Source organism: Mytilus edulis, chromosome 4 (genome assembly GCF_963676685.1).
Source record: "Mytilus edulis chromosome 4, xbMytEdul2.2, whole genome shotgun sequence".
Taxonomy (NCBI): domain Eukaryota; kingdom Metazoa; phylum Mollusca; class Bivalvia; order Mytilida; family Mytilidae; genus Mytilus; species Mytilus edulis.
Window position 1 is genome coordinate 20,900,791 of NC_092347.1, and position 27,336 is coordinate 20,928,126.

General features: G+C 31.7%; 2 protein-coding genes across 2 annotated transcripts; one reads left to right on the plus strand and one right to left on the minus strand.

Annotated features, from left to right (window-relative positions):
* The first annotated feature begins 2,514 nt into the window (after positions 1–2,514).
* LOC139519199 (toll-like receptor 4) lies at positions 2,515–7,681 on the plus strand. The gene is made up of 2 exons (XM_071311100.1): positions 2,515–2,584; positions 4,932–7,681. The coding sequence occupies exons 1-2, from the start codon at positions 2,577–2,579 to the stop codon at positions 7,498–7,500; spliced, it is 2,577 nt and encodes an 858-aa protein (XP_071167201.1). The 5' UTR covers positions 2,515–2,576; the 3' UTR covers positions 7,501–7,681.
* A 1,109-nt stretch (positions 7,682–8,790) lies between these two features.
* On the minus strand, positions 8,791–26,851 carry LOC139519203 (uncharacterized). Its single transcript, XM_071311103.1, has 9 exons — positions 26,711–26,851; positions 21,707–21,772; positions 18,723–19,064; positions 17,300–17,347; positions 16,134–16,247; positions 15,775–15,802; positions 14,567–14,778; positions 10,899–11,072; positions 8,791–10,694 (listed from the first exon to the last, which is right to left on the minus strand). The coding sequence occupies exons 1-9, from the start codon at positions 26,739–26,741 to the stop codon at positions 10,660–10,662; spliced, it is 1,050 nt and encodes a 349-aa protein (XP_071167204.1). The 5' UTR covers positions 26,742–26,851; the 3' UTR covers positions 8,791–10,659.
* Positions 26,852–27,336: the final 485 nt, after the last annotated feature.

Sequence of the window (27,336 nt, forward strand, 5' to 3'; positions counted from 1 at the left end):
AGGTGTAATTAGTAAACAAATATACTGATTGAGAAAGTAACCAAACATATCAAATCAATATCTCAATGTTAATATATATATAATCAAATGAGAGCTGGCTTCTCAGTTTCAAAGTAATTAACTTTTCAAAACACTAGCATAAATTGATAGGGAATTAATAAAGGAATCAAAAGAGCAAAAAAAATATATAGGTCACCGTGCTTGTTTTCAAGATATTAGCCATTGAAATTTTGGCGGAAAAATGTTCTCTCTTGACTTTCCATAGATTTATCATTGACAAGTTTAAGTCTTCAAAAACTATTAAAAAGTAATTAAAATTTTATAAGACTTTAACAGACAGCTTATAATCATACATGTTAAAGAATTATAAAAAGAAAAAATGGGGGTCACCGGGCAAATTTTGTTAAGACATTCAAATGGGTAAAACCAGAGGATTCCGAAAATCTGACAAAAATTCCAAAACATGACAAGCGAGCTTCCTTAAAAAAGAGGGATGAAAGATATCATAAATTTAGTCAAACTCATAGATCGAAAATAAACCGACAACGCAATGGCGAACAATGAAAAAAGACAAAAAGACAAATAATAGTACACAAGACATAACATAGAAAACTAAAGACAAAGTAACATGAACACCACCAAAAACTGGGGTGATCTCAGGTGTTCCGGAAGGGTTAGCAAATCCTGCTGCACATGTGGCACCTGTCGTGTTGCTCATATTATTCCAAACCCGGTAAATAGTCTGATTCGGTAGGTCACATTCGTGTTAACCATTTTTGTTTTGAATTCATAAAACTTATTACTATATTATTACTAGTCAGTGACGTTCAGATCAAAAATATATATAAAGCTAAACAAGTACAAAAAAGTTGTGCAAAATACGTTTTTTTAGAATACGACTGAAATGCTAAAAACTATTCTTGCTGAGTTCAAACATCCACTTGCTTATCTTATTGTTCTACTAAGAGACATCTCAGTCTGTCTGTTTGAATACCGATAATCCAAATTCTTATTATTGCATATCTAGAGTCTCATTGTCTGAAACATTTTAAAATTTCAACTTTGTGTTGGTGCCGTCTTCATGTCTATATGCTTTGTTTTGTTCAAATTTTAAAATCGAAATTAATTGAAACGTCATATATAAGTGAAAGGTTTTGTCTGCTATAAAACCAGATTTTAACCGCCTTGTCCTACATACGGAAATTTCTGTACAGAGTCCAGAACATGAGTTGTTTTCAATTTGTTTGATGTGTTTTAGCTGTTGATTTTGCCATTTGGCAAGGGTCTTTTCTATTTTAACTGTATGTGTAAAAGTATGAGGAATACAAGTTCAACAAAACTGAAATGTAATACGAAACGCGCGTCTGGCGTATAAAATTATAATCCTGGTACTTTTGGTAATCGTGAATTTTCTTATACTTTACAATGTTTGAGAGTGTCAATTGTTGAAAATGCACTTTTACCTTAGTGCGCGATACAAGCAAATAATGGTACAATTTCAACAAAATATTTCACATGTATCTTATCAACACTTATAATCATTTCAAACCTCTCTTAACGTCTGTAAAAAAATGTAAGTGTACTAAAGAAGTTTATATAACAATCTTCTACAAATTTTATGACAGTTTCGGACATGGGTTATTAGATTCTAGAACTGTTTTTGACAGTTCTAACCTACAATGTAGAACAAGTTTTGGATAACTTAAAACAAATTATGATACTCTATCACTAGTTCTTTTAGACATGCTTACCATAGAACACTTTGGAACATATTTACCTTAAACAAGTTATGACGGTTCTGTGTGTCCAAGAACATATTTTTGACAGTTCTATCCTACTACAAAATATTTGAGTTATACCCTAGAACAATTTTTGTAGTTATACCTTTTCACATATTTTGACAGTTCAATTCTAGACAAAATAGATAGTTCCTTCATAAAACAGGTTTGACCAACTCTATTATATAAAAGATCCTCACAGTATACCATAAAAAAAGGGCAACCACATAAACCATTTTTAACATTCCTAATAGTTTTATACATTTCTACCCTACAACATTTGTGAATAATTCTACTCTAGAATAGTTTTTGTCAAGTTCTTACATAAAACAGGTTTTGACAGTTCTATCCAGATCCGTTTTTGACTAAATTAGATTCCTACAGTTCTACCCATTATCAGGTTCAAAATCCTCCTATCTGTAGAAGAGTTTTGGACAACTATGTTTATCTATCGGTTTATTTGTTTACACTTAGTAATTTATGTATCTGTTTTATTTATCTGTCGGTAAATAGATAGATCTTTATTCTCATTATCTGATTTACATAGTTACAGCGATTAAATGTATACAAAATAACAGATTAAACATATGTATTTCATACCAGTTTTACACTCGGGGAACTAACTTAATTTCAATCATCAAATAAGGGGGAAGTCATTAAAAATATAACAACAACACTATCATGATACACGTGTTTACATATATACTATCACATCTCAATTTTTCAAGAGGTTATGCGGAAATCATATCTTCCTGTCATTAAGTATCTTCAATTATATGAGACGGAACCATTACAGATATGAAACGGTAAGATAATATTCAGCAGATATTTATTATTCATGTACGCGTAACATTCAGTTTTATGATTTTCATGATTATCAAACACTATTTGCAGCATATATTACATATTTATATCATCACAATTTAAGATGGGTAGAATTCTTAATCGCATCTGGTAGAAGGTAAATATGATCATTCAAACCTATGGCAGCGAAACACATTCTCAGATCTATTTGATCTTCACAAAATGCAAGCATGTTATGGAAAGCAATATATTAAGCAAATGACTATGACAGAAGTAAAATGAAACTACAACCAGGTATTTATTAAAGCTATTGGATTACGCCATCTGTCCGTCTTTTCAGAACCATTTTTAATATCTGCGCTGAAACCAATTAAGAGACCGAGTGTTGCCAAAATGTCATGGAATGTAGTATGAAATATGAACCGCATCGAAGAACGTGGCCAAGATGCTAAAATTAGAACAGGTCTCCTTTTTCTGATGTTTCATTATAAAGCTAATAGACAAAAAACCATGCGTTGTGATAGATGATCAGAAGATTAGCTTTCTCCTACGGAATTTTCATATCTCGGAGTAATTGCTCTGAAGGTCACTAGTTAACCAATTTCTCTTTTGTTAGAATGCTCGTAACAATACATTAAAACTTAAAATAGAATTAATTGAAAAATAAATCTATGTTGTTTTCCTCACCCTGTGTTGGATTGATGCCATGTGTATCCGTATCCGTAAATATGGACACAGCTGCTTACAGTTGACCCTAAGTTAAAAGTCAGACAAGAACATTTCTAAGGTGTTGACATGAATATGAATTATATGGTCAATTTTAAAAATTCCTTGTTTACAAAGCTATGAATTTTTCGACAAACTAAAAACTAAGGATTTTCTTATCCCAGACCTAGATTACCTTAGCCGTATTTTGCACAACTTTTTGGAATTTTGGGTTATCAACGCTCTTCATTTTTTTTTTATACTTGTTTGGCTTTATATATATTTGTGATCTGAGCGTCACTGATGAGTCTTTTGTAGCGTCTGGCGTATAAAATCATACTCCTGGTATCTTTGGTACTTATTTACACCACTGGGTCGATGAAGATGTCGGTGGACGTTTCGTCCCCGAGGGTATTACCAGCCAAGTAGTTAAGATTTCGGCGTTGACCTGAATATCAATTATATCGCCATTTTCATAACTTTTCTGTTTACAAAATTATGATTTTTTCGACAAACTAAGGATTTTCTTATCCAAGGCATAGATTACCGTAACCGTATTTTACACAACTTTTTGGAATTTTGGGTCCTCATAATCTGCAACTTTGTACTAGTTTGGCTTTATAACTATTTTGGTCTGAGCTTCATTGATGAGTCTTATGTAGATAAACCGCGCGTCTGGCGTATACAGTTATAATCCTGGTACATTTGATACTTAACTACAACTTCGTTCAGAGGTATTATCCCTAAAATACCATATATAAAAGTTTTGGCTTATATCTAAAACTTCATAAAGGAGCAATAGCGACCTGATAAAAAAGTTAGTAGACCAAAGTGTATCTCCTATGAAATAGTCAGAATAATAAACAACCCGATTACTTTGAAGTTATTGCCCCGGAAATGTTGAGGTTGATACCTTAAAGTGGTCAGTCAAAATAAGATTTATAGATAATTCAGCATAGACGAAATTGTAAAAAAATCAAGATTGTTCTGGAGGTAATCTAGAAGGATTATACATAACCATGGAAAGTTCACAATTCGGGTCTAATTCAGCTCTTTTGTCGTTATATGTTTGTCCCGAACCTACCTTTATTGTTATTTTTTTTCCATATATTTTGAGAAATGAGTCGGATACAATGCTCTCCTATGCTTGTAGCCTGTTATATTTTTCTTGCATGAATAGATAATTCTCGTATCACACTGCACGGAGTGTGTCCAAAAAGTATACGAAAATTTGCGTGAATGTGATTTGCTTATCTAGTACACTGTATCACACGATGATATTGCAGCGTTTAAATTAAAGATAACAGAAATGTATTTTAAGCTTGGCTTTATAAAACGTAGATTTGTGTGTTTAGCTTACCTAGCGACGCAGATATCTGCGACAGTAAAATCAAGTGTCTATCCACTCTCGACAGTTACAATTAAAGATATGTTAAGCCAGCCGCGTGTTTTGAATTTGAAAATTTAACTGTCTCGAGTTAATAAACGTATTTACGTGTATATGTAACACAATTGCGTGTTTGATATTTTGATCCGTTCCACCTGTTTAGGATTAATTTATATTTAATTTCATAAGAAATATATCCTACATCTTCACAGGAATCTGGATGTAAATAAATTCATTCAGTCGAATTTCTATTTCAGATTATTAATTTTCGTTTGGACGATGGACTTGCATATCCTTTCATCAGTAATACTTTTTCAAACTAACATTTACATCAGCTATAGTATAACAGCTCCACTGATAATGAATAACGACAAACTCAAACAAAGGTGTGATGAACGTAGGGTGACGACAGCTGTATATGTGGACTGTTCAAACAGAAATTTGACATCTATTCCGCCATTACCAAAATTGGCTACGTCTGTAGATTTGACAAATAATCTATTACGTATGATTTTGTTTCGGAATCCGTTTCAGGGAATGTCCGATTTACGAGAAATAAATTTATCGGATAATCCATTGGAATATGTTTCCGTCAACTTATTTACCGGATTGTTTAACCTCTCAAAACTTATAATCAGAAATTCCCTTTTATACAAGCAAACAACGCTTGTACTAGATTCGTTACTAGCAGGATTATATAATTTGAAAGAATTCTCGTTAACTTTTGAAATACCAAAGAATAGAAAATTCAGCCCTGTCCCGTGTTCTTTCAGGTACAAAAGTCAACCGTTTGAAAACATTGATGCTATCGGATTTGCTGAAATCTTAGAGATAGACACAGCATTGTTAAAATGGCAAACGAATGAAACATTTAAAAAGGTTATATATCAAACCAAATCACTACACCTTATAAACGGTTTTGTGTGCTTTTATGGTACATTAACAAATCGGCAATTTTATTATATGCCTTTTCTGGAAATGATAAAAATAGACAATATTTTTTTAACAAGTAAACTTACTGATAATTTTATTACCACACAGAAACATTTACAACATCTTGCGATATATGGTCCGAACACACCATATGGATACGCCATTGATCTAATATACAATGTGTCGGTTTCAATTTCTGATTTGTACAAATTAAAAACACTGCTTTTAAACGGGATCTCAAATGATTTAAGACTGAAGTTCCATTGTAGTCTAGGATTACATAACCTTAGTGCACTAAATTCTCTTCAAACTGTGTCAATAATTGGAAACAGTTTATCGTTTAATTCCGCAGAAGAATGTGACAACTTTCCAAAATCTTTGCAACATCTTGATTTACAGGATAACTGTTTTTCGAGTTACGATATAAATTACAGTGTTCTTTTTTTCAATAAGCAAATCAAGACCCTAAATGCAAGCAACCAGAACAGATGCTCGTTTAAGTCCCTGCACAAGGAATGGAAACAAACACAGTTTCCTACACAACCTGCCGTTGAAACCAAAAATGTGTATGATTTAGAATGGTTTGTTTTGACAAATTCCAAAGAGCCGTTGGATTTTGGAGAATCCAATGATTTCTATCCGAACCTAACATACATGGATTTATCATCTAACTTCAAAGTCAACAACAAAATTCCTTCCTTCTTTTCTTCATGTCGTCCTAGTATGATATTTTTTAATATGTCAAAATGTAAACTTTCAGAAATAGAAGAATATTCATTGTCTAATCTCAGTAAATTAGAAACACTGGATCTGTCATCTAATATGCTTGGAAGTATCGGTTGTGTCCTCAGTGATAGATTGAGCAATCTTGTATCTCTAGAAGTACTTAATATTGCAGATAATCAAATAAATTGTTTCAACTCCGTGAGGTCCATGAGAAACTTGCAAAGATTAAATATGTCCAACAATCAATTGCAAAGCTTCGATGCATCCCTGGAGTATAATTTAAACCTAGAATACATTGATCTCTCAAATAATAGAATATCAAAACTTTCAGAAGACAATATGAGGGATTTAACTGCAATTGCTGGACAACACAATGTGGAAGTAATTCTATCAGGAAACGTTTTGTTGTGCACGTGTGACACACTACAGATACTGGAATGGATGATAAAGACAAAAGTTAAATTAGTGAAGCGTAACGAGTATCTATGTTCTTACAGTAATGGGAGTATTTCCACTCTGAAAGAAATATCTCACATATATAGTAGTCTAAACAACGAATGTTCACATAAATCAACTTTGATCATTTTTATTAGTGTCATTATTGCTTTTTTTCTTGTAATGGTAAGTGGAATACTTATGTACAAATTCCGATGGCAAATACGGTATTGGTACTACAAAAATAAAATTAAGATTCCGTACAAACCAACGTCCTACGGTTACGAACAAATATTTGAATACGATGTATTCATTTCGTATGCATCTGAAGATTATGAAATAGCTAGATCTGGGACTCTGAATGAGCTAGAAACTAAACGTGGCGTACATGCCTGCATTCATGAAAGAGATTTTCAACCGGGAGAATCGATAGCTCTGAATATTTCAAAAGGAATACGAAATAGTAGGCGAACTATTTTATTTGTATCTGATAGTTTTCTCAAGAGTGAATGGTGTATGTATGAATTAAATATAGCCCGGATGGAATCACTGCATTCAAAACGTAAACTGATATTAACTGTGATGATTGAGACAATTCCATATGCATCTATTCCATTTGATGTGTTAGATATCATAAACACTTATACGTACCTAAAATATCCGGCAAATAAAAATGACAAAGATATAAATGTGTTTTGGAACAAATGTGCTGAATTTGTACTTGAATCCTGAATTACGAAATATATTATGTTCATCTTTAACTGTCACATGGAGTAATCTCTTGCTACAAGTATTTCAGGATCAGGTCTGAGTTCATAATTTGACATTCTTTGATCAGTTAATCATCGTAATATGTTCTGTAAGAAGTGTATGATGTTGGGATCACCATTAAAAGAACAATGTCAGTAGAAAATTGTCATTATTAAAGATATTATACTGTGATCATGAAGGGGAAAATTATAGGGTCAGTTTCCATAAAGGTCTGTACGTACTAATATAAATCTATATTTGCAAAGTGCCAAATTCCAATTCGTACTAAATTCAGAACGTAATAAAACGTAGCAAGAAACTCGATAAGTTTATTTTGGTGTAGATTCTGTTTTCCGTTTAGCATTGTTCATACTTTTGAAAAATCTGTTCTTGCTTTGCGAATCTGAATACCTAAATATTCAAAATCTATTCTCTTTGCAACGGTGCAAATCTCAACTACATCTACATCATGTGTTTCGTGTGCACTGAATTCTTATTTGTTGTTTTATGCAGTCTTATATGGTTAAAGAGTAATTTTCTTAGAAAGTTGAACCTGAAGCTCAATCGTGTAATAGTCATGGATCAATTTATTTAAACGTTTTCTCTTGATGGGAGCTTGTACTGGAGCAAGATATGATTTCCTTTTCCAGATTCTTTTGTGGAAAATGTTGCTCAATCTTTAGATTTACTTGTAGTGTTTTTGCAATTGTTATCTTTATTTTCTTCGACTTATTGTGATTATCGCCTTCATCTTTTTCTTTTATTAAAAGATCAATAGTTGCCTACTTTTTTGCAAAATTTTAACATCAATTTTCCAGTCACAAATAATGAAATATAATGTCACACGAGTGAGAGGTTTCGCTAGCTATAAAACCAGGTTTAATCCACCATTTTCTGTCTACATACAAAAATACCTGTCCAAGGTCAGGAATATGACTGATTTTTTTTTTCGTTGGATGTGTTAGAGGGTGTCTTCCTTGAATGCCAACATTTTATATATTACCTATTCTTTGAACGCCAACACAAATATTTCAATAGCTGTTTATATATCAATAGGTGTTTTTATAACTATTTAAATGTATTTAACTGTTAAAAAAATCATTAGTTAATTTTATAAATTGCAACATTTTATCACTTTTTCAGTAGAAAAAATTGTAGCTTTTGGGGTTTAAATAATTATGAATTAATACATGACATATTAGAAATTTTAAAGAAGTTTTAGTAAAATATTCAAATAAAAAAAGGGATACTAGAGATTTATTTAATTCAACATCATTTCAATCAATTTATTAGTTAAAATAAGAACTTATAATAAAAAAAATGTTATATTATAACCTGAACAACTGAACAAAATAAAACATAGTAATCTAACACGAGATACAAAGTTTCATGGAATTACATTAATTAATATGGGAGGATAAATAAACTCATCATAGATACCAGGACCAAATTTTGTAAATACGCCATCACGCCAGACTCATCAGTGACGCTATTACAGATCACACAACTATAGAAAGATTGAAAAGAAACATCAAAGTTCAAAGAGTCTTATGTAGAATTTGTGCAAAATGGCATTCCTGACAATATGCACATTTTGACTTTGTGATGTAACACTTTTCAAAGTTTCATATTGGTTCAAACAGTAACACCAAAAAATGATTTTCAACAACTTGACAAACATAAACATTTTTTGTGGTGTAATATTTAAAAGAAGATAGATTTAGCTACATGTAATTTAGCTACAGTATCTGTTTAATAAGTAGGATTGTTTTGATAAGCATGCACTTTGTAAAAACTACCTACACCTATTCCTCGAATGCCAACATAAATTTACAGGTAAATTGTCGGTAGATCAAATGATGTTGGCAATCAAGGAATAAACCTGTTAGAGCTGTAAACTTTGTCATTTGATAAGGAACTTTCCGTTTTGAATTTTTCCATGATGTTGTCTGTTTATTTCGACATTTGAGTTTGAATTGGCCCTTCGTCGGTATCTTTCGCTTCTTTTTTTCGGATCAAAATGTAATGCCTGGTATAACAATATGAAACATCAACAAACTACCCTGTTTTACAAAGGATTTCACAATCATAGGTACTATTTTCTCGCCAAATACTTGCTAATGGATAAGGTTTTATGTCATATATATATAATTGAATGCATGCTTTTTAATTTTTACATTTACTATTTAGTATATGACATTCTTTGCTTTCCGTACAGTTCAATTTTTGCTTAATATCGTATTCTTATTTCTCAGACATGCTAAGGTACCAGTGCCGTAGTTAAACATATCTTGTCATTTTTGAAAATGTTAACGAAGTAGGTATGATTTAAAAATGAGATGCTGATAAGGTTTTTGAATTGCAAAAGTCCGAATAGGAATGCATTTCAATAAGGTAAAACAAGCAGTTTAACATTGGTTAAATGAATTATTAGCCTGCATTTCTGAATAATCTTTAAAGTAAAAATTCAAAATGAACAAATAAATTATACAAATGTATTTACACAAACTATTATAACGCTTAAACATCATCCATCATAACGTATGCCCTCCATTTATTTTTACATGTATTCACCATCCATCATAACGTATATAAACCTTCAATTATAACGCATTTGTACTGAATCTGTTGCCGTATGTACATCATTATTTAAAGCGTATATAAACCATCCTTTATAAGATATTTATACCATCAATTTTAACATCATTTATAACATATGTATACAATACCATGTAACGTATGTATAACATCACTTGTAACGTAAGTTTTCATCTCTTATAACGTATGTATGCTATTACTTATAACATGTGTTTCCAACCGATTTAACGTATTTAGGTGCTTATACAGTTTCACTATTAAAGAATGTACACCATCACTTACAATGTGTGTACACCATCACACATAACGCATGTACACCATCACTTATAACGTATGTACAACATCACCAATAAAGCATGTACACTATCAAAAATAAAATATGCACATTATCACCAATAACGCATGTACACCATCGTTTATAACGTATGTACACCATCACCATTAACTCATGTACACCACCGCTAATAACGTATGTACACCATCACCAATAACGCATGGACACCGTCACGTAAAACGTATGCACAGTTACTGTATGACCTTTTGTCAAGACAATCTTCTTATATTTTGATAGTCGTTTACTGCAATTAAGAAATGAAATATTGTAAATAAAAATCATCTAGATATTTCTTATTATTCAAAGCTTGGTAACTCCTTTATGTGTTTGATGAACAGTACAACACACACATATATAATTTTTTAAAGTATCATTTGTGATTGTCATATTTTCTTTTAATAAATATTTGAGATCTGAAGAAAAAACAATCAAGAATAAAGCTTCTTACCTTTTACATCGAGGGTACTTTGTGGTTGGGTTTGTTCTGTAGTAGATACTGAATGACTTCCATCAAAACGTGCAATGCGTCCTAGGATATTATCTTCTGTAACGCTATCATAATGATTAGTAGTCTCTTGTCTAGAAATTGTGGAAACATGAGGTGGTGCAAAAGGTCTTTCATCTAAAAGAAAAATGCGATAATTGAAATTCAAACGAGACTGTAAATATCAAGATGTAAAATCACAAAAATATTAAACTTAGAGGAAAATCAATTCGGAAAGTCCATAATCACATGGCAAAATCAAATAACAATCGCATCAAAAACGAATGGACAAGAACTGTCATATTCCTGACTTGGTACAGGCATTTTCAAATGTAGAAAATGGTGGATTAAACCTGGTTCTATAGCGCTAACCCTCTCACTTTAATGACAGTCTCATCAAATTCCGTTATATTTACATTGATGCGTTAAATAAACAGACACAATAAATAAATTAGTCAAAATATGGGTACATCAGTTATCATCGTATAACAATTTTAAAAGGAACAATTAAACAGAACACAAAAATATCTACTATCTACGAACATATTGATTGATTTGAGTGTCTGACGTCAGAAAAATGTATACGTCACAAAAATTTGTCGTTCAATGTGCAAACAAACAATTTTAAAATTTACATAGGCAATGTTAGCATACAGGGTTAAAAAATCAAAAGTGTGTAAGAATAAATTTCAGAAATAGACCGAGATTTAATCTGGTCCAAAAGTTATATATAGAATTTATAAGAATCCAAAAATAGTTAATTCCACTACGCGATTGAATGATTTTGACGTTTGTGGTTCAACGTATATAGTAATTCATAATAGAAATATATCATAATGACATATAATAGAACAATATCATACTGACGGGATCTTTTAAAGTACAGAGTCACGTTATAAGAACAAAAGAGATACAAAAAGTCGCATATACAAAACAAACCACCAAAAAATGAAAACCAATTCAAACACATTGACGAGATGTACCGAGTACCGAGTCACGTCAAACGGATATCACATAAAACTATTCAACAGTAAAAGTAATATTAATAATAGAACAAAGACAAATGAAGAACAATAATAAAAAACGGTGTTAAGATGATAAACAACATCAGTACGCAGAATCATTACATCAAGACCATCGTGTATTATTTGAGAAGTTGGTACGGAATATTCATCAACAAGGTCTTTGTACCTTCCGATGAACTTTTCTAGAAAAAGGACGATACGTTCTTTGACATACCCCTGGTTCATCAACTTTATACTCAGACACTGATGACGTTTTATAAAGTCTGAGTAGAGCTGCAAGCTCTCGAATATCGAATAAGTTGGGAAATATATATCCAATATGCAGGTGAAGTTGGTATATTGCTACTAAGGTGGGGGAAATTTATAATTTCAAAATTAAAATCGTCTCGTTTGTCATAGATTCTGGTACTGAGATGACTGTGTAAGTCAAATTCGAGATATAAGTCTAAAAATGAGGCGGAGGAAGCCGTGTTTGTTGTTTATTTTATCTCTAGTTCTGGGGGATATATTAATGGAACCCAATCAGAAAAGTTCGGATTGTTTATGGAAAGGAGTTGTGGTGTGATTGTCGATGAGACAACTCTCCACTACAGACCACAATACACAGAAATCAAGCCTTTTGGTAGGAAACTTTTGATTCATTTCAACGAACACCATCATCACAGAATACTGCTACATCATAGAAAGAAGTAAAATAACAAAAATACTGAATTTAGTCTTAGATGCATGATTTTTTTATTAGTCGTTTGTGGCTTTGAACTAGCTGTCAAATAACTGCAAGTACTCTCAGATCTGTTCCGAATGTCTTTTTGTACAAGTACCCGGCCACGTCCTATTGGGTTTTTGTCCATCTGATGCCTTTTTTAACTGATTTTTATAGTTCGTTCTTATGTTGTACTGTTATGCCACAGTCCCAGGTTAGGGGGAGTGTTGGGATCCCGCTAACCTGTTTAGCCCCGCAACATTCTGTATGTATGTGCCTGTCCAAATTCAGGAGCATGTAATTCAGTGGTTGTCATTTGTTGATGTGCAACATTTTGTTTTTCGTTCATTTTTGTACATAAATTAGGCGGTTAGTTTATTCGTTTGATTCTTTTTACATTTATCATTTCTGGGCCTTTTATAGCTGACTATGCGGTATGGGCTTTGCTCATTGTTGAAGGCCATATGGTGATCTATAGTTGTTAATTTCTGTGTCATTTTGGTCTCTTATGGAGAGTTGTCTCATTGGCAATCATACCACATCTTCTTTTTTATATGAACTTAGAGGAAAATAAAATCGGAAAGTCCCTAATCATGGCAAAATTCAAATGACAAAACACATCAAAAACGAATGGACAACAACTGTCATATTCCTGACCTGGTACAGGCATTTTCAAATGTAGAAAATTGTGGATTAAACCTGGTTTTATAGCGCTAAACCTCTCACTTTGTATGACAGTCTCATCAAAATTCCGTTATATTTACAGTGATGCGTGAACTAAACGACATAATAAATAATATAGTCAAAATATGGGTACAACAGTCATCATCGTGTTACAATTTTAAAAGGAGTAATTGCTTCGCGTGTCTGACGTCAGAAAATTCTATACGTCACATATTTTTGTCGTTAAATGTTTATACAAACAATTTTATACTTTCACATGGGCAATGTTAGCATTTAGGGTTAAAAAAATCGAAAGTATGTAAGAATAAATTTCAGAAATAGACCGAGATTTAAAATAGTCCAAACGTTCTATAGAATTTATAAGAATCCACAACTGGTTCATTCCACTACGTGATTAAATAGTTTTGACGTTTGTGGTTCAACGTATTTTCTAATTTATAATAGAAACATAACAAAATGACATATTATAGAACAATAACACACTGACAGGGTCTATTAAAGTACAGAGTCACGCCACAAGAACCAAAGAAACACAAAAGGTCGTATATACAAAACAGAATCAACTCTTTATGCTCTATTCAAGAACTTGATGTACGGGTTTGATAAAAGATAGTGCTCTAGAACTTTAAGCCTGCTCTAAATTTTCAGGCGGCCATCCCTTAGTGTAACTGAACGGAGTGGCAATGTTGTTAAAACGAGATGAACGTACAACCAATTGACTTGCCATACTTTGAGCTTAATAGATAAGTGATATAACTTGCTGTGATAGGGTGTCAATTACAAACTCACTGGGTCCGTTGGATGCACGTTCATTTGGTCCATACAGACCTAGCTCGACGTCAGTACGTTCTTTGCATGTCTTTATTCAGTTTGAATACGATCAAAATTTTTAATAAAAAAACTGACAAAAATTGTTTTGTTTTTACACAATATTATAAGTTTGCTTTGTGTTCTTATGAACATCTCCTTTTGGTAACGTTTGTTGCGTGATTATGCAGTTTTTAACATGTACATACAATGTGCTATACAATAAGACAAAGTTTGGTATACAAACTAACTGGTTGATCTTTTTTTCGTTTGGTTGCATACTCAGAAACATAAATAACTTTATAGTTCTGGGGGCTGTGAGTAAATCCCGGACTTTTGATAACCATTGTGATGTGACTGAAACTTTACAGTTTTAATATTTATAATGACGATGTTGATTCAAAACAACTTACAGTGAAGGTCGTCTGTGGAAAGCCCATTGCGAATCGATAAATCATCAAATGTAGCTCTGTTCTGGTATGTGTGATGAATATTAGAACGGTTGCTTGGATTTATGTTCTGTAATCCCATGTAACTGCTTGGGACATTCAAGTGAACGGAGATATATGTGTGATCTGAAAGGTCATCTGTTGATATATTTGTTTCTGACTCTAACTGATTCTGCCTAAAATGAAATTGTCAACGAGTTTTTTTGTATGGTTGATAAGACAAGTTGTAAAGGTAAACTTCTCGTAAACTTCTCGCTACATGCCTATTATTTGTATATGTTTGTATCTAGACTACAGGAGTGAAGGGGACACATCCAAAGATAAAGAATTTATGGAACAGTTCGAAAACTACTGAGATGAAAGATATTTAACTTCTTTATGTCAACGATTATTTTCTAAACAAATTTTATGCATAAGCAGCAAATATTAACATTTGTTTAGATTTTAGTGTCACAAGCTTCTCGTGCAATTATCTCGATAAATACTGAAATATTACATCGTGTACAAACATGTTATGTACATTTCTCATAGCACAGTTCTTCAAATAAATTCTTTAAAATGTAAGATAAATGTTTAGAATAACTTTTCACCGGCGATGTATTAAAATGAATGCTCTTTTGTTCTCAATTTCCACATTTTTCACTGTGTACATTTCCATTATACTCTATCCCAACATAATTAAACAAAAAGGGAGGATATATTTCCCTTTATATTAATTTCACTAACAATGATATTGTTTTTTATTTAGATTAGACCGTCGGCTGTTATACACTAGTTATTTTGGGCCCTTTATAGCTTGTTGTTCTGTGTGAGCCAAGTCTCTATGTGGAATACCGTACTTCAACCTAAAATGGTTTACTTTTACAAATTGTGACTTGGATGGAGAGTTGTCTTATTGGCATTCATACCACATCTTCTCATACCTAATTATATGTCTTAAGGGGAGTAACATTGTTGGACATGTTTTATTTGTAAAATAACGTACGCTCTACAAGCAATACGAACATAAGTGTTCGGGATCGAATTACACATAATACAATTTGATATGTTCATAGATTGATTGCTTTATTTATTGATTAGTTGACTTCGAATGACAATTTATTCCTTTATATTCAGAACCATACAACATACAACAATGGTCATAGCTATACAGTCTTGATAATATATCATACCTCACCGCTCTGCTTCTTTTTCGTCTTCCTTAAAAAATACAAACCACTTCAAAATCAAAAATGGCAATTTAATAGTTTCAATAAAAAAGGCACTTTACACGCGCTATTCAAAAGCACATATTTTTATTAATGCTCATTAAATGAATTATATGCGGAATCATCATCACTTTTTATCAGAAAGATTTTAGAAACATAACAATTGTAACTTCGTAGTTGCCTTGTGTCCCTCTTTGACGTCTTATAGTATTTTTAAAATATAATTTTTTTTTTTGTGTTTTTAAAACATTAATACAACATTTTCTTAAATATCAACCGTCTTATAATAACAAGACCTTTTTAAAAAAAATTGAAGACGTTACCTCTTCTCTTGCAATGTACAATAACTGCAGTTAACGCAATAATTGATACAATAATGAACGCAGCGACACCAGCAGTTATAAATATATAGAAGTTGTCCCAGCTGTCGTTTTTTCCTGTAAGTATATTTAAAATATTCACATATTATAAACAGGTAAACATAATATTTTGCAATGAAATTTCATCTTGTAATATGTAAACACAATAGATAATAATAATAAGGGGACAAAATATTTCTGAAACACGTCTTTGTGGTTCTTCTATTTTAATCATGAACAACTAAGCACAAAGCTATGCAATTCGTTAGTATTCATCAGACTTATGAGTAAATATAAATAGAAGAACCGGGATATTGTATTATAAAAACTCATCATAGATACCAGGATTGAAATTTTGTGTTTGCGCCAGACACAATCATAAGTAATTTCCAATGCTATGAATATATGTTTTATCATTTGGAATCCGTGTTTCTTTTGACTTGTATGTTGGACTTGTTGAATGTGATATTAAGAGTAAAATGTGCTTTAAATGATTTAGTATTCTGAAGTAAAAAGAACCCGAGAATGAATGAAAAGAATATCGTTGGCTGTACCAATTAACAATGCAAAATACTGTATAGATTAAATTTTTATCAAAATTATTGACAAATTTCTCATTTAATTACTGAAGAGAATGAAAGATGTATGAAAAAGCAAATTTAGAAATGTATATAAAATAACTCATCATAGATAACAGGATTAAAATTTTATATTAACGCCAGACGCGCGTTTCGTCTACTAAAGACTCATCAGTGACGCTCGAATCAAAAAATGTTTAAAAGGCCAAATAAAGTATGAAGTTAAAGAGCATTGAGGACCAAAAATTCCTAAAAGTTTGGCCAAATAAAGCTAAGGTAATCTATTCCTGAGGTAGAAAAGCCTTAGTACTTCAAATATTCAAAGTTTTGTTAACAGTTAATTTATATTTATAAACATATCAATGATATCGCTAGTCAACACGGAAGTGCTGACTACTGGGCTTGTGATACCCTCGGGGAAATAGATCTCCACCAGCAGTGGCATCGACCCAGTGGTTGAAAATAAACTCATCATAGATACCAGGATTAAATTTTTATATTTACGTATATTTATGTACCTGTAATAAGTGTCAAGCAAAGTTGTAAACATACCTGGGTACTTAGGAATTGAAATGTCATTCTTCTGGCAGAAATGATGTCCTGAAAACAGTTTAAATCCATTATTAATCTAAAATGTATTAAATTATGGAAATTTCATTTGTATAGATATCTGTTTCAAGAGAACATTTTTATATAACGGTTTTTATAACCAAATCCAAAGGCCTCAAACAAAACAGCCAAATCAACTTTGTCTGAAAATGTTACAACCTTATAAAGTAAAATAACATAATTCATTCACTGACAATTTATCGTCATACTGAGTCGTGCAAATAAGAAGTTTTGGGACTGTTCAGACCATTCTTCTATAGACTATAAGTCCACAAGAAGAACCAATACCAGTGGTCGAAATACGAACGTTGAAATAATTTGGAGATCCATAAAATAAGGCAAAAGTAGTAAACCGATATTATAATTTTATTAATCGACAACACATTTGTGAAAAAAAACCTTAAAAACCCGACCTTACTGAAAAATGTTCTTTATTCGATTATTTAAAGTTGTGCCTTCATTCTCTCAACCTTAATCGTCAATGTTCATCATTATCTGTCTGCCTGTGTTATATCTGTTTGAATTTCCTTTTTTTATATTATTACATGATGCATATCTGTTCACTTCAGTACACGCATATCAAATTTTGCTAAACTGACGACAAAAATTGGTTAATGTCAATCCCTAGTTTAAGGTGGTAATAAAATATTTAGATAAATTTTGCTCGTTTAATTTTCATAAAATTTTGACAAAGTATTTACTTTGACCCTTTGACAAAAATATAAAAATTTCAAAACATCTGAACCAACTATTTTATCAGAAAAAGTACACTGGTTATATAGCAGGTTGACAAACACTAATTTTGATCATTTAGAAGCTTAGTATTCCCTTAACAACACACTGTAATTAAAACGTTTAGCTGATTTTACAGAGTTATCTCCCTGTATTGTAAGGTACCACCTTAAGAGATCTGTGATAACTTGGAAAACATGTCATGCATGTTCTTTTATATTTCATTGAGAGTAGAAAGACGATTTCAAAAGTGTTGCGAGAACAGCTGGATTACTAGAACGCTTGTGTTCACCTTTTTTTTGGGCTCATTTAGTTTGTGTTCTGTGTATTGTTTTGAGAACCATTCTCCGTCTTTTATCTTTACATGTATTATCTTGAGAATAGTGTTATTAGTATTTCTTCAATTGATTCCACCCTATTCAATCTATCTATATTATGTTTGATATTAATTCTGCAATTAAGAAATTAATTAAAACTGAAAAATTGAACGTCTATGAGTTTGACTGTCCCTTTGGTATCTTTGGTCCCCCTTTGAGAATGCTCTGAGTGTGAAGTATATTAAGTATGAATTGGTTCTCCCTCTTTACTATCGATGTGCTTTTTGTAACTAAAACATGAAATATCACTGACTTACGAATTCTGCAGCCTTGACATACAGTTGTTGAGCATTGGGTTACTTCCCCTGATGTTCCTCTAACCTTTGCAGTATAGTTCCCGTAATCACTTGGCAGAAATGATACCGGGAACACCAATACTGAATTAACATTTTGTATACATTCGGACGTTACAGGAACAACGAATTTTGAAGGAGTAGTCGTAAAGCCCTCATTTGGGTGAATCATAACACCTTCATGGAACCATACAATATTTAAATTGTAAACAATCTGTGATGAACAAAATGTAAAAGTCAAATTGCAATTGATATCTTGTAAAAAGCTGCATCTTTCAGATTGTTTTAACTGGCAACAATTCGAAGCTGAAAAATATAATTATATCTATTGATAAACAGTCAAATTGAACAAGACAATATCTTCTCATAATGTTTTTAAACAACATGTGCGTCTGCAATATACATTCTATAATAGTAAAATAACGAGGTCCAATTTGTCAGCCGTCATGGAGAAAAAACGACAAATCAAAGAATTCAACTTTATATATAGCTAATATAGGACAGTGTTGTAGATTAAAAATTACACCACTCCAGACCCTTTTGGTTTCCACATAATTAAAATTGCCAATAATTAACAAGTTCCGGGTCGAATCCGATACCGATACCAGAAGTATTTTCATCTGTTACCTATTACCTTATCTGTACGTTCCGCTTTTGACAGGCGCACCACCAAACGCTGTATTTAGGGTTTTGCTATATACACGGGTCATAATCACAGCACAGGGTTGACACTACTAAATTCAATCATTGTCAAATTGTTCCCTATTGTAGTATTTTAATCAGTAGGACTTTTTAAGATAACAATACGAATACTAAAAATCTGGACTTAAAATAAGGCGTATAGATACAGTTTTCAATTTGTTAGCGGGCATGATGTAAAATAGCGAATCAAAGAATTCAACTTTATTTATAATTAATATAGGACAATGCTGTTGATTAAAACTTACTCCATTCCAGGATCTTTTGTTTTCCAAATAATTAATATTATCAATAATTGATAAGTTCCAGGTAGACGGGTTCAAACAGAAATCAGAGAAAACTGTGCATCTTATAATCGGCATCACTTTATCATATGACAATACTTATACTTAATTAAGGCTTACGCATAGTTATATACTTTAATTCAGTCACGGACCCGCGATATCACGGGTGCGTTCTAGTATATATATAAAATCGAAGAAACGTAATTTACATCGAGGTCCGTTGAATTTAGGGAAAAAAACTTTTCGAGATTAAATAATTTTGAATATTAACTTTTCATGAAAACTGTAACTGTATTATTATACTGAATTACATGTAGAGAAAGATAAAGTTATTGTTTGGCCAAATCTTGAGTCGACAACCCTATTTTCCAGACGTCAATAAACTATTTGACGTAACTGGCTAGTTTTATTTTGAATTAAAATGAGAAAAGATTTTCGAAAAAGTTATTTTTGCTACGTTGATATTCCCGAACAGCTAATTTGCCTAAGCACATTTCTCCAAACAGTTATTTGCCTATGTACATATTAACAAATAATTATTTTGCATATGCGGTATCTGCCCTGTGAATAGGGTATATTCTTCATGATGGGAATAAAAAAAAAACATACGGTAATATCTCAATACTTTATTAGAGGTTGCTAAAGGTGTGTATGATAATAATGAATACATAAGGCTCTCCATTACAAACCAAATGTATCCAACGTCAAGATTAAAATGTAAAAGAAATAATTGTAGCGATATTTCATGTTATCGACAAATTTCAAAAGTTTGAAAGATGCAGCAGTAATCTACATCAAATCCACATATGAATTATTAGTAAAAAAACAAAATGAAAACGTCTTCTATTGGTTGTGAAAACAAAAATAAAATTAATCCAGAGGTTAATTAAATAAAAATACAAAAAACAACGGAAGAGGCGAATTATTAAGAAGAATTGTGAATTATGAATGGAGTTATGAACTCGAAGTTAGATTAACTTTAATAATGTTTGGAGTCATTTGAAGTTGTGGGTAACAGAAGATTTAAATGCAAAGACTACTATTTATATATATGTAATAGGCATTCAGATTTTGAAATGGTCAGATTTAGAATAATTTTAAGGGGTTTAATTGGCCAATTTGTTTAAAATCTACTTGAGCCTATGACAATTGGTTAAGCCACTAATCTTAACACCAATTATTGGTTTAGGTATAATACAGTATTTGTTTTACAACACGATTTTGTATTGAATTATCATGTTTACGTTGCAATTAATTCATCATATCATAATGAACAGAGTCACAGGAAGTAAATCCACTTATCTTTTACCACAGATAACACAACATCTTTTCATTATATTTTTATATACAAGGAAGTTATGACAAGCAATATACTAAAAGGCATCAAATTATTAAGTGATTTTTATCAAACTTTATTCACACATAGTTCATTGAGTAGTTGAAACCATTATAACTGTTTTCTTTTAAAGTATACACTGTTGTTTGTTCTCTATTAAAAAAAACACTATCAGTTGAATGGAGCTTCCACACCATCGAAAAATAATAACACACTAATAGACAAACAATATTCAAAAAGCAAATGAATAGTGTGATTAATATTAAAACCTGTGCGAAAATGCGGGAAAAACTCTAGAATTCCCAGACAAAATTAGTCTATATTTACTTCTTTCGATATAAATTATAAGATATAAATAATGCGATGATTTTTTTTAACCTTTTTTCTCATACATAGATTAAGAGATTGGTTTAAAATTAGCAAATTAAGATAGTTGCAAATAGTCATATAATTGTTAAGATTATACAGCATTTAAATTTTATATTGTTTTGCATTGTGAGTTTTTTTTTTCTTATAGGTTACAAATATTTTCGTTATCAAAGTATTACAGCAACCAAAGGAATTTTTACAGATTTCAATTCAATTTACCAGTATCAAAACATAAAAACAACTTGCATATATTTACTTACATGACATATCTGGAAACGTCAATGCAAATATAATGGACATTATCCAAACTTTCTTCATTATACGTGCTAAAATAAATAATGTGTTAATAAATGTATTGTCATACAGAAAACTAACATATCATAGCATGTTGGATGCTCCAAATGCGTATGGATTTTTCCGCTTGATTAATCAAAGTTTTTGTACATTTTGTAAAATGGAAAATTAATTAAGGATATGAGTTATTACATACACGACTCCTACATTCAATAAACATTCATGAAACTCAATAAATAAAGATGATCTTAAGTTTACCTTTGTTCTTGATAAGAGGCACCCGTCTTAATTATAATATTCGTATTAGTTTGTATTTTGGTCTTCAATTGTTTCAATGGAACCAATCGGTCGCCCAATATACAATTCATACAATCGACTAAAACGACCACTTTATATTATTGGAGTTTGATGCGACTGTCTTATAAGTGAGAGGTTTAGCTACCTTTAAAACCAGGCTTAATCCAACATTTTCAACATAAAAGATGCCTGTACCAAGTCAGGAACATGACAGTTGTATGGAACGCCACAGCTGTCTTATGTGGAACTCTGATATAACTTTATGTTACATAATGATAATTTGATATAACTCAATATGGACTTGTCATTACTTAATAATGTTTCGATATTACACGATATGGTTTTGTATTGACTTGATATAGTTTTGTCATTACTCAATATGGTTTTGTCATTACTCAATATGGTTTTGTCATTACTCGTTGTGGTTGTGTCATTAGTCAATGTGGTTTTAACATTACTTGATGTGAATGTGACTTAACGTTATGTAGTTGTTTCATTACATGATGTGGTTTTGTTATTTCGTAATGATGATTTGCCTATTCTTTATATGGTTTTAACATTACGTAATGATGTTTCAAAATTTGACGATTTTACACTAATTGATTATTGTTTCATTATTTGATGTGGTCGTGTCCTTCTTTGATGTGGTTATCCCATTACTTGATGAGGTAAAACCACGTGACAAATTAGGAAAAATGGGGTTTGTGTTGCTTATTCTTTAGTTTTCTATATTGTGTCATGTGTACTTTTGTTTGTCTGTTTGTCTTTTTCATTTTTAGCCATGGCGTTGTCAGTTTATTTTCGATTTATGAGTTTGACTGTCCCTCTTGTATCTTTTGTCCTTCTTTTGTTTGATGTGCTTTGGATGGGAATCGCTATCCATTGAGTCAAAGTTCAAATTTAAGTTCGAGTGGTTGTTCAGAGTTATTTGGTATAAAAAAAGGGGAACGGCAGACAATGAAAGGAAAAAAAGTACTGAAAAAATTACATTATTTCGGACATAGTTGGGATATCCCCAAACAACTTGGTCCTGCCGTTTTTTTTTCTCTCTTAGTTTTAAAATGGAAGCAGTATTATAGTAAATTTGTAAAATATTCCGCGGAACCCAGTGTCTCGCCTGATATTGTTGATTTCAGTGCAAAAGCGTAATGTTGACCGGCTGTACATTTATCGATACATTTATCGGTAAAAACAAAATAAAAAAAGTTTTTCGTAGATGCTTTTCTTGATATTGAGAACACAAATCAAGACTTGTACTTTATTGTTTTCAAACAAATTAGACACTTTAAATCAACTCACACTAAATTATCGGGACATGAAGGAGGGGGGTGTCAGGCTCGGACTAAGCGACAAAGCATCAATACTATAAAATAACAATTCTCCGATGTTTTTTTAGTGTGAACGATCATTTGAACATATACAAATATCAATCTTTTATTTTTAGCAATTGAATTTTCTGATCTACCTCGCACTAATTGAAAAAAACCTGTTTGAAATATCTATTTCAAATGTGACGACGGATATGTTTCAGTTGTCGTAACCTAAATACTGTCATATTTTCCTCCAATGTGAACTACCAAATAAAACCAAATCAATGGGTTTGTATTTTCCAAAATAACCCGACGGTTGCCACTCGTTGAGCAAAATCTTCTTCTAACCTTTCTTGAGCACCCGATATCCCCCCCCTCCCCGATGAATTTGTATTACCCCGTCCTATCGATCTGTTGACTCAGCCAATTGAAACTTTTTTTTATGCCCCTGTAACTGAAAGTTGGGGGCATATGGTTTACCCCTGTCCGTCCATCCGACCTATTATGGGTATATAGTTATTACGCATACTAGTAACTCCTCGTACAGTTCGATTCATAGGAAGTTTTCTCTTTACTGTCTGTTTGTTCATATATTGAAGGTGTGCATGTGGTCGGGTTTTTTTTTTATAAATATTTGCTCTTTTGGGAAATAGTTGAACTTTGTCATTTTTTTGGAAAAGGAGTAGGTTCGATAAGGCCCTAATATGACCCCTGTTTTTGGCTTTAATTCTAAATTAGGATTTATCGGCCAATATCACAATGAATTATTGCTAATACATTTGACTAGATAGAAAATATGTCTTTTTGTTGAAAAAATTACGTTCCTGCGTTTCATTCATGACGTCACAAATAGTACTCAGTTTGATTTTTAACGAAAAATCAATGAAAATGTCTAAATTTCCATTGATTAGTGGGACAGGAAACATAGAGCGTATACGTCGACAAATAAAGATCTTTGAAATTAATGTGTGTTATGACATTTTACATGTCATACTTGAATATTTAGTTTGTCGACGCCTGCGCTCTATGTTTCCTGTCCTAAATTTGGCTGAAATTCGGTCAATTTTGTTAAATTTCGCCAAAATCCCTTGTTTTGTCCTAATTGGGATGTAAAAATCAACGCTTTAGAATAAAACTTTGACAGAGATAGTTATATATAACTTTCTCATATGTCTTTAAGTCAACTTCTTTTATCTTGCGACATTGAATTTTAAAATCGGGGCGAAAAAGGACCCTTACCTAACTTACTCCTTTACTTGCATTAAAGGAACATTTCCAGATAACTTCTCCAATAGTTTGAATCCTAGGCAGTTTTCACTCTGCTGGCTGTTTGTACATATATTGAAGGCGTGCATGTGGTGAAGGTTTTAAATTTAAATAATTTTTGCTCTTTTCGGAGATAATTGAACTTTGTCATTTTTGGGTTATAAGCGGTTAAATGTTATAGTTATTTTAAAATATCACTATGCATCTGCGGGGGCATCAATTGTGTCTCCCAGGCAGAATTTTATGTCAGAAAAAGTCCTAAATTGACTATGTTATAATACAGCTACTTTAGAGAGGAAAGCGGGGGGGGCATCACTTTATCTAGTTTACATATTTTTCTCATGTTGTGCTGTTACACTACTGTAACAGTCCGATGTTAGGTTAGAATTTATCGGTCACATACATGTTAAACACGTTCAATTGTCGTCGTTGTATCATGTGTGTCATATTTGTTTCATTTTTGAAGATTTTGTTTATTTATAAATTATACCGTAAGTTTTTTCGTTTGATTTTCTTCACATGGTGAATGGTTTTTTTTTTTTTTTGTACCTGACTATACGCTGTGTTAAAGGCTGTACCGATGGTTGCCTATACATGATTTCTTATATCCAATGCATTTAAACTCTGGTGGATAGTTGTCTAATTGGAAATTACACCACATCTAACTTCATTTCAATTTCTATGTTGCGTTTTGTATACTGTTACATTGTTTATCTTTGTACGCATACCCCAGAGCCCTCTTTTCGGAAGCCCGAGCAAAAGCCATTGTCCGCGATAGAAAAATTAATTACAACTTAGGTAGCTCGAATTCAACTCGAAATCTTAACTAATCTACATGAGAATTAAATTCAAATCTCACACAAACTCTACCTCAAAAAGTGACTCAAATTCAAAGTTGTAACTAGAAATCTACCTTTAAATGTGACTCTAACTCGAAGTCCAACTCGAAACTCAATGCCAAGTAGAACTTTAATTATAATAACGGCCTGAATTCGAAATCGAAGACTAACTCAAAGTTTAACTCGAACAGTAACTCGAACTTTAAATTGAACTCTAATTTGATGGATAGCCGTAATCATTCAAGGCACATACAACATGGTAATCGATCTAAAAATAGAATAGGTTTTTCCTAATTGGTCACGTGGTTTTACCTCATCAAGTAATGGGATAACCACATCAAAGAATGACACGACCACATCAAATAATGAAACAAACACATCAAGTAGTGTAAAATCGTCAAACTTTGAAACATCATTACGTAATGTTAAAACCATATAAAAAATAGGCAAATCATCATTACGAAATAACAAAACCACATCATGTAATGAAACAACTACATAACATAAAGTCACATACACATCAAGTAATGTTAAATCCATATTGACTAATGACACAACCACATCGAGTAATGACAAAATCATATTGAGTAATGACAAAATCATATTGAGTAATGACAAAACCATATTGAGTAATGACAAAACTATATCAAGTCAATACGAAATCATAACGTGTAATATCGAAATATCATCAAGTAATGTCAAAACCATATTAACTAAAGACAAAGTATCATCAAGTAATAGTAAAACAACATAAAGTAATATCAGAGTTCCACATAAGACAGCTGTGGCGTTCCATACAGTTGTTATCTATTCGTTTGATGTGTTTGAACTTTTGATTTTGCCATTTGATTAGGGACTTTCCGTTTTGAATTTTCCTCGGATTTCAGTATTTTTTTAAATTTTACTTTGAATATAAATCAAGTTGACTTTGATTTCATCTGTTTATTCAAACCGAAGAGGATTTCATTACAGGGATAGTTTTGTTGGATAACAAATACAAATCCTATCAAATATTAAATGATACTCAGTGCTTTAAAATATATTTTTCAAAATCTTCGAAAATTCCTCTTTATATATATAATGCTGATTTTATTGCCGTATATAATATTTGAAAATTACACTTCTAAAAGTTTGTGCCTTCGAATCTATAATTAGTGATTTTTGTTTTATAAATTGTTTACACAGGTGATTGATAACGAAATTTGATAGTTTTGATGGAAAAATATTAAATATGAAAAAATTGATAATTCAATCTTACCCTGATCAGCAATTTTGTATCTATATTTCATTTCTTTTTACTTTATGATAAGTAATACCGCCGGAAAGCCTATCAATAATAAAAACCTTTCTTCCGACTGTCTCTTAATATGAAGTGTTCTTAAACACATTTACGCATGACAAATCTGAAGAACACACTTCACATATTTTATGAATAAATGGTATGGACACTTGGAAAAATAGGTTACTTGTATTTTACGTCAAAGGTGATGGTTTTAAACTATTTGACAGTGTGTAATTTGAATGTAATAGTTTTTATATCTGTTACTTATATATGATAAAATTCATAAACAGAAATTAGTAGCTGCAATGATAACAATAAGCAATGAAACCATGGAATGAAAAACATTGTGACGCTAGCTGTGATAATCTTGAATATTAAGGCATGTAAATCTGTAGTCCCGTCCTTTTTGGAGTTTATGCGATTTCCTCATCATTTGTTTGTTACACGGATACGTATCTTCTTTGTCGACTTGTCAGATTCAAACTGCTGGTTTTTTAAATAGTTTCGTGTAAAAATCTCATAAATCAACATTGGTGAAAAATATTATACAGTGGCAATTATTAAATGTTTTGGTCTACCCGAAGACAGTTATTTACTTAAAA